At 46.2% G+C, this 9,321-nt stretch overlaps 1 protein-coding gene across 2 annotated transcripts; it reads right to left on the bottom strand.

Annotated features, from left to right (window-relative positions):
• Positions 1-3,741: 3,741 nt before the first annotated feature.
• LOC123111818 (FAD synthetase, chloroplastic) lies at positions 3,742-8,862 on the bottom strand. 2 transcript variants are annotated; one of them, XM_044532694.1, is made up of 5 exons: positions 8,566-8,862; positions 7,249-7,403; positions 5,129-5,264; positions 4,846-5,021; positions 3,742-4,761 (listed from the first exon to the last, which is right to left on the bottom strand). In XM_044532694.1, the coding sequence occupies exons 1-5, from the start codon at positions 8,721-8,723 to the stop codon at positions 4,265-4,267; spliced, it is 1,122 nt and encodes a 373-aa protein (XP_044388629.1). In that variant the 5' UTR covers positions 8,724-8,862; the 3' UTR covers positions 3,742-4,264. The 2 variants fall into 2 exon arrangements, with proteins under 2 accessions (XP_044388629.1, XP_044388628.1); XM_044532693.1 differs by having other exon boundaries at positions 7,249-7,412.
• Positions 8,863-9,321: the final 459 nt, after the last annotated feature.

Here is a 9,321-nt window from a genome sequence, read left to right on the forward strand (position 1 = left end):
ACGGGGCACCTGTTCTGGAGCTGCCCCTTTGCGAAGACAATCTGGGCAAGTCTATCCTCCTGGCAGCACTGCCAGGGGCTCAGCATCGCGTGCGAGTACACCGACAGCAGCTCGCTGGAAATTATGGAGGCCATGGTAGCAGCGACGTAGCCAGCGCATGCCAAAGGGATCAAGTTGCTAATTATGCTCGTGCTTTGGAAAGTTTGGCAGGAGCGCAACAGCCGGGTCTTCAGGAATCACGAGACGACGGAGCAAGATGTCATCAAGGCCATCAGGAGAGAGTTCTGTCTTTGGCAACAGGGAGGATTCAAGCACATTCAGAGCCCCTTCGGGGATCTGCCGTGAGATTTTAGGGTTCTAGCTTTCGGTGTCGCAGGCACCTCCGCCTTTGTTTTTTTTCTCTCTTTTTGGCAGTTTTTCTTTACTCCTTGATCCCTGGATCATCGCCTTTGCCACTTTGTCATCTGCTCCCTGCTTAATCAATGAAACACCAACCATGGCTGGCCAGTTCAAAAAAAAAGCCACTAGGAAGGCAAAATTTAGGGGGTGTTTAGAGTTGCTCATTTGAAAGAAATGTTTTGTGGCCTATTGATTATTCACGAGAGTGATCCTTCGAGGGAATCAAGGGATGCAAAATGTATAAATAAGCAAATGACATGTCAACCATATCTTAGAATCCCTAGATAAACAACTAGACTAGTCTTTGCACTATAAAACGACGTACACATGCAAAGGATCAACTAGCAGACGATTTGGATTCGATCTTATCCTGCAGTGTATTTTTTTTTTTTTGGTCCTGCGTATCGACCTCATGTAAGTCCAAGCAACAACAACAACTCCTGAAAAGAAATCCAGGCATTGTCTAGCTAGCTTTTCTTTTAAATGCATTTTCTAGCTACTTAGGTGTATATCTTACTCTACGAGAACGAACCTAAGCTTCTCGTCATTAGAAAATCGATGTTATTACTAGAGAGTGCCGGCCTTCACTGTCTCAATGCAGCCATGGGATGGAGCCTTCTCATACGCACAATCAAACAAAACTAACAAACCATGTGCATCCCCCACGCACCCTCAGAAGATGGAAATAATCATGCCTCCTCAAGTTCACCAAGGGCCACTATATATATCTCCTAAAAAAAGGCTACTATAGGATTCGTGAATCCGCTGGCAAACTGAAGCGGGCCATGAATCCGATCCACTGGTACAGCCTCAACTTACCTCCCTTCCTAAATACTCCTTCCGTCCGGAATTACTTGTCGAAGAAATGCATAAAAACGGATGTATCTATAACTAAAATATGTCTAGATACATTCATTACTCCGACAAATATTTTCGAATGGAGGGAGTATAAGTCTTTTTTAGAGATTTCAATATGAATTACATACAAAGCAAAATGAGTGAATCTATACTCTAAACTACGTCTATATACATTTGTATATAATCCATATCAAAATCTTTAAAAAAACTTATATTTAGATACAGATGGAGTAGAAACTAAAAGGAGAGCTGTCGGAGCACTGACGATGTTTTCAACAAAGGGAATATATTAATATCATCAACATACCAATTACACCCGGCCGGCCTCTGTACCAACAAGATGTCCAAAGAACCACGTGACATATGTTGTAAGCAATTCAAGCTAATAAAAAAAAGATGTCAAAAGACATCAAGGATACACACAGCTAAAAAAAAGAACAGAAGAAAGAAAAAAGACTCCGCCATGGTGAACAATGCTAGCAGAAGCGGCAGCACTCTAACCACCACCAAAGACAACACCCGGAATACAAAAGAGGTTCTCCTAAAGCAACGCATCCAAGAAGGAAACAATGCACAAGCTTTGTCGTTGCCCGATCGAAGATCTCGGGTTTTCACCCAGAGAAAGTCCGAGTTCACCCGAAACAATGCCTTCAACAAGGCCATTGCCAGGTACAACCAATAAAGGCCAGACCTTGGGTTTTCACCCTGAGGATCAAGACTCGGTACTTGAGGAGCACCACCAAAAATGCAGTCCTCCAGTGTTGTCGCCCCCGCTTGCCGAGGCTGCTGTTACAAGTCACCATACACCTGGCACACAATCTTCATAGCATCCAATACACCCTTTCACCGAAGGTTATGACCTCCAATCGCAACCGCCATGACTTTCCCCACCTCTATCAATGCCTTGAGAATCTTGACTTAGACATGTCTCATGGCATGGATAAGAAAGTGAAGCTTCGCGCCCCGTCCTCGTAAGGCCTTGTTGGCTGATAACATGAGCGCGCGACCGGAACCTTTTCGATCTAGATATTCAGGGGCAACATACGCCAATCCATATGTCTTCGACAGGGATGACCGGAACTCGTCAGCAGCCAAATCCAAGAGGTCAATATCCGGTAGAGTGATGACTTGGCGGAAGAAGATTGTTAGGGCCAAGATCCGGCAGAACCAGATCGGGGCAAGCCACCACCATGGAAGGGAGGTCCACCTCGACCCAGCCCATCGCCGGATGGGCCCTCGCCTGAGCCGCGTGCATCGGCGAGAGAAGGTCATGCCGCCGTCCAACAGGATTCCCGTCGGCCGTGGGTGCGCCTCGCATTGCCTGTCATGGCCCGGATCCAGCAGAGCCGGCTGGAGCCAGACGAGGCCGACACCGCCCATGGTCCCCCTAGCATCCACGAACAGGATCCTCAAGAAGCCATGGAACCACTCCGAAGCAGCAATCTGGACAAGCAGCACCGAGCTCGAGCAATGTGGCACGCACATCGTGGATCGGATCTGAGGGCGGATGAAGGTTGGCCAACCTTGGAGATGAAGGGAAAGGATAGCCGAACAGGTGCATCCCGCCGCCGCCGTCAGCACTGACGGCCTCCTTCGGCGACGGCGGAGGAGATGGCCGGCTGGGGAGGCCTTCGGAGTCGCCTGTAGGAGCGACCCGGGAGGCAGAGTTGGAAGTGACTCCCGGTTGGCTGTAGCTACTAAAAATTGGGGGAGAATTTTACTTCCCCGGTCCCTACACCAACTAAGGATGCATACGGCCTTTTATGTACGAGTATTAGGATTTTTAATCTCGATTACTGGTCCTCAAGAATAAATAGAAACCTAAATTCGCCACCATGAAAATTTAAACAATGTTGTTGGGTTGTACATCCACTCCCTCAACCAGTTGAGCTAGGCTCACTCCCCCAAGCACCGGCGATGTGATTCAAAGAAACAATGCAAGGAAGAAGGGACCATGTGAATCAGAGCGCAACATAAGTACACAACAATTGTTCTCATTTTGCTGGATACGAGCAGTTGCCCACCTGAAATTTCAATCTTTTGCGCATACACGTGCATCTATCTATAAATAAACCTTCTTCACAACTAAGATGTTCGTGGCAACTATAGGGTCAGACAGGAGACCGGATGCCATTTGTTGCCGACTTCGGCACGCGCACGCTACTTTGTCTCCATCCAAATGGCACACATCTTTGTCGCACTTTTGGCAAGGAAAAACTCAATTCTAAACCTCAGCTTTGCCGTCCCGCCGCATCCACAGCACGATCACCCTCGATGGCACGCTAACATGCACCTACACCCCTTGACAGCGTCAGCGGCTACAGCAGAAACGAATGCGGAAACACGGCAATAGTAATTTGGCTCATCCACTCCCTGCGTCTGTAGCGTACAACAAATCTTAGACTCCCATCTTTCTGCTTACAACTAACATATTCAGATGGTAAAGTAAGTTTCCAGCTGGTCAAGTTCTTTGACAAGCCTGGGTAGATACAAGTATTTTCTCGTAATCAAATCCTGCTTAACCGTTAAGCAATTTAGTACTAACAAATAAGATATCGTCCTCACTGTTCGATGCAACAGAGCATGCTTGCGAACTATAGCAACAGAAAACGGGCTGACTCTGAAAAACCCTTGAAAATGTACAGACTACAATGTACTAGGACTAAGGCATGCTGCAAGAAGAGTCTCTTCTTTGGTTTCAATACATACAGCCGCCCGAAGCCCGTCAACTCTTTATTTGCCAGTCCACAGGAAAGAATGCCGCCTTCGTGCCCGTGCTTCTCTTGCTGTGTGCACAAATGTCTAATCTTCTCCGGTCCATGAAACTGTGAAGTGGACTTCGGATTGATGAACCTTGATGAGGCTGAATACATCTGATCATTTCCGGCATATATCCTCCATCTAGGGAACAAAAAACTCCCACCTAAGGCTTCGACTCAAAATTGTCCAAAAGGTGACCGGGTATACAAACTAAGACCAGCCGCTGATCACGAAAGGAGCTGCAACATCACCCGAACTCAATCCCTAACTGTTGAACTTCTTGAAAAGTGTCTGGCGACAAACTGCTCTCATCTTTCATCTCAATATCAATGGTCTCTGAGTTAATGACCACCCTGCATAGTCCAAGATACCCTCCATTGAAGAGCTCACAATTCTCGTAGAACCCGTCGGCTGGTGGCATGTTGACCATGCAAGATTTCGGGACTATAATGTTTTTCCGTTCCTTAATGGAGTATTCACTCACTGTTAGCACAAGGCGGTGTTTCCTCCCAAGTAACTTGGAGACGTATTCAATGTCACCGACCGACAAAGCTTGGCGAACACGACTAGAAGATACCTGTCCTTTATCGCTTGAATTTACGGCGGGTGTTGCTCCATTATAAGATCCCTTTGCGGTGTCCATGACAGACCGTACAATAAATGCACTTAAACCGAATTCCTCACACAGTTTCGCTAACTCAGCTGCGTCACCAGATGCTTTGTACCCGAATCTGTAGTTTTCACCTGTCATAGTACATGAAGAAAGATATTAGGTAGGGTAGTGCAGCACAATACTGAGCCTTGCAAGGTAAACCAACATGTTTGTACCTGCTACAACACCTTTTATTCTAAGATCCGTTGATAACCTCTCAACAAACTGGCGTGGAGTTAGGTATCTGACCTTTGAAAACTCAACTTGATATTCAAGAGGCACCACATTTCTACAATATGGAGCCCAAGACGAAAGGACTCGCTTCCGATCACAATGAGCAACTATGGGAGGCCTGTACAAAAGGAAAACAGTACTGATTTGTTAAGGACTTCACTATGTCCTCCTTAATATTGGGCTAAATTTACCAAGGAAGTTACTGAAAATTTCTAAGAGGCCCACCTATACTCCCAGCCAAGAACTTCAGCCATTCCAACAAAAGAAAGAAGAAAAGGATTTCCTGATTTAGAAGCATGCATGGCTAGTTCCCGGTGGCCAATGTGAAGGGCATCAAATTTTCCCAAGGCGACTATCCCATCTGAAATGTGCACTGAAAATTCAGTGAAACTGTACAGATGAAATGAATATCTGTGAAGTTAGTGCGACAAGAGGTCATAAGGAGAGTGAAAATCGGCGACCAATTTCTAGTGTAGAACTTGGAATATTTATTTGAGGAAATAGGATTTTGAATATGTGGTAGCAAATTTCCTTTTTAGTGTTCCTCCTGACAAAGATTCAATGTCTGCCATAATTGTGCTGTATCCACTGATGTACATACAATTTCTGGAAGGGAGTAAAGATAAAGCATGGGCCACTTAATGGTCTTAAAAACATGGCTTCTATCAGAGGGGGTCAAAGCATGTTATTTGTGCACAACATGACTTGAAAAAATATGCATATTTCGTTAACTAGGGTGGTTGGATGTGAAACTGGCAAGCACTGAGATTCAACCAAACCAATAAAGAATCAAATGGAAAGCTAACGAAACACCAAATAGTGGTGCATAGAAAACGAATAACTTCCTGAACTGAGCAGTGCTTCAGTGCTTTTCCATGGAAATTTGCAAGATATAAAAGCAATTTTGTTAATTATTTTTATTAGGGGTATGTATGTAAGTCAATGTTCTATGGACTGGGACTGTAACAATTCAAATTGACTCAGATCCAACATTTATCACATTCCAAGATGCTTCAACACCGGTATGTCCCCAACAGAGTGCCATGCCAAGCAAGGGTGCAACGCATGGCACTGCACAAAGACGTCATGTACAATGAGGAACAAATATTGCACATTTCTTCTCTTGAGCCTGCTGTAACGCCCCGGATTTGATGCGCCAGGTGTCTGCCAGTTATTTGCCGTTGTTGCCATGTCATGTGCTTGCGTGTTGCATTTTATCATGTCATCATGTGCATCTCATTTTGCATACGTGTTCGTCTCATGCATCCGAGCATTTTCTCCTTGGTGGGACCTTCGAGTTCCTTTAGGGTAGGGTCGCATCTTGGGCGTGACACCTGCAATCTCTGAACTGCCTCCACACAACAACAATAAAGCCTTTCAGTCCCAAACAAGTTGGGGTAGGCAAGAGTTGAAACCCATAAGACCTTGAAACCAAGTCATGGTTCTGGCACGTGGATAGCTAACTTCCACGCAAGTGAACTGCCACCACACCAAGGTTTTCGAGTCGACGAGTCGTTCTGGGGTAGCGACTCTTGACTAGTCAAGACTCATGGTCGACTAGTCAAGACATGAGTTACCAGGGAAGGAGCAGACCAGTAGCCGCAGCAACGAGGGGAGGAGCAGACCAGCAGCAGCAGCAACCAGGGGAGGAGCAGACCAGCAGGATTGTGGGGTGGCGCCGGCGACCAAGGGAGAGGGTCGCAGGAGAGGTTTGGGTCGGGGGGGGGGGGGGGGGCTGGCCGATTTTTCAGGGGCGATTGGGCAAGCAAATAGAAAAAAAGATGGCGGGTGGGGCCAATTTGACTCGTTCGACTCAAAAACCACGACTAGTCAATTGAGTCACTCGACTCAGCCAACTAGTCGAGTCAACATGTTGAGTCGACCTGCCCGTTGCGACTCGTCGACTAGTCGCCACACTGCCCTTCATAAATAGTAATCCCTCCGTCTGGGTGCAAAGGGCGTGCGTGTGTTTCTAGGTGACAATTTTACAAATATGTATTATATGTGACAAAAATTATATGTTTAGAAACTTCATCCATAGACAAATCCAATGATATGATTTTGGTGACATATAGCATACATTTGGTTGGTTAAATTGACAACCTAGAAACACGCTCACGCCCTATGCGCCCAAACGGAGGGCGTATGTGAACAGTGTTTCTCGGAAATGACTAGAACATGCCATTATTATGGAATAGGAAGTTTCTGAGCTGCCAGAATGAATTTTTGCAGGCAACAGAAATTACAAGCACACAACAGTTTAAGGTGCTGGTTTTACACACATATTAACAGCATAATTTTGGAATTTGTTAATACGGGAGGAAGAAAGGGCATAAAGAACTTACCAAGCACACAGTCTTGCTCTTCTCCACAATCAATTAGCATCTTATCTTTTACTAAATCTGCATCGTTCAGACTAACCCCTGGACGACCAAATGGGCTGAATGTCTTCAATGAGTACCGCTTAAGCCCCTTGCTTGTGTCTAAAAACTTATTTTGACTGCAGTAGCTAGCAGTGCATAATCAAGTTAACAAAATTTGAAAACAAAAAGGCCAATCAGCCAGGCTGAAATTATGCTATATGTTGGCACGAAAAATGACCCATATGGTACTCAACAGGGCGATAGAAATCCTGATCTTCTAGCACGATAATCTCAATATTTGCACCTTTTTCCTAGGACTAATCAAATACCGATAGTTTCCTTATCACTTTTACTAATCTGATTTTCGGTCATACGTCATAATCTTATAGGAGATGAAAACAATAAGCGCTCACTTATCTGTCATGACGGTCTATTTGCATCACAGCATCAGCAAGAAGTAAGGGGTTAATAAGCATTAATGTCAGGAGCACATCAAACGTGTTGGTAGACCGTCATTTTGAAATTTCAATCCCCTTTGCCTCCATCCCCGTTGGTAGACCACACCTGCCAAACAACCTAGCTTGGGTGCAGTGACACAGAACTAGCTCGAACCTGTCGCTTACTATATTAATAACTTGAAAACAAGCTACATGCAAATCGACGATATGAAGTTGGAAATGAAAGAAGCTAGCTAAGTTCAACTCACACTCGCTAAATCTTACCCAACATTCTTGCTCTCGCCCATCAACTACTATAATTCCAGGCATAGGGATTCTTCACCTTTGTAGGGCTTGGTTATGGATCATCATGAACGTGGGTAAACTTGTAACTCGACAACCCAGCCATAAATAACTGTCCAACGAGCTATATTCTCCAAACCAACATAACCCCAGCAAAATCTAGCAGCACCCTCAAGGATACAAAGTCTAAATCTCACAAGTCCACGGTTTGGGAAGGCGTTTAAGGACCAGTTCTTTTGAGGCTTATGGCTGGCTGTGGAAATAAGCTGTCCCTTCCCCGGCTTAAGCCCAACCTAAAATTTTATTTTAGAAGACTGCTAATTAAAATCCGAGCTGCTCATCCTAACCGAAAGATATAAATAAAATATGTTAAAACAGTTATAATTCTACACCAACGGTGTAGGTATCACCACCTGTCACGAACGGCCGGCAGTTCAAGCGTTCTGTCGAACAGCTTGCGCGCGCAGACGCATGGGAAGCGAGACCTCCTCCCACATCAACGCAAAGGATGGAAAAGGCAAGCAAGCGTGGAGAGGATAGAAGGCAACTGTTTCGTTACCTGAAGCGCCGGCCGGTTGGCGGGAGGAAGTGAGGAGCCCCGGCGGCCGCGGGCGGGCGTCCACGGGGGCGGAGGAGAGGCGGGCAGTGGGAAACCGGAGAGGGGGAGGAGGAGGAGCGGAAGGTGCAGGCGAGCGCGGCGGTGCATCCCCGCTCCATCCCAACACGCGGGTGCGGTGCGATGTGATGCGGCCCACTCCTGTCCTGTGTTCCTTTGCAGGTTCGCCGCCTGTGCTGTGCTTCGTTGGCTCGCTGCTTGTTTCGCGTCTCCGCCTTCGCACCTTCTTCTAGGTTCGGGTCGGAACGGAGGTAGAGGCGCGAGCAGGTTCCGCCGGACCACGGTCGGACATGGGTGTGTCCGGCAATTTTTTCTTTTCTCGAATGTATGTGTCCGGCAGTCTGCTCTGATTTTTTACACTGTCACGAGTCACGACTACTGTAGCTGCCAAAAAAAAGTGTGGCAAAAAATATATGCAGCACATGTAATTCTAAATCTCTTGCTCTCTCACTTTGATGCTATTTCTCACAAGATTTCTGATGAGATGAATGACGATCTTTGTAAGCCATACACTAATGAGGAAATCAAGACTGCACTTTTTCGAATGGGGCCTACGAAAGCTCTCGTTCCGGATGGTTTTCCGGCTCTCTTCTACCAGACCCACTCGGACTTCTTAGGTAAGAAAATTGGCTAGCCTATCAGGAGTTCCTTGGAAGGGAAGCCTATTCGGAATCCAAAAGACACTTTGGAGGACGGGAG

The sequence above is a fragment of the Triticum aestivum genome, chromosome 5B (assembly GCF_018294505.1).
Source record: "Triticum aestivum cultivar Chinese Spring chromosome 5B, IWGSC CS RefSeq v2.1, whole genome shotgun sequence".
Taxonomy (NCBI): domain Eukaryota; kingdom Viridiplantae; phylum Streptophyta; class Magnoliopsida; order Poales; family Poaceae; genus Triticum; species Triticum aestivum.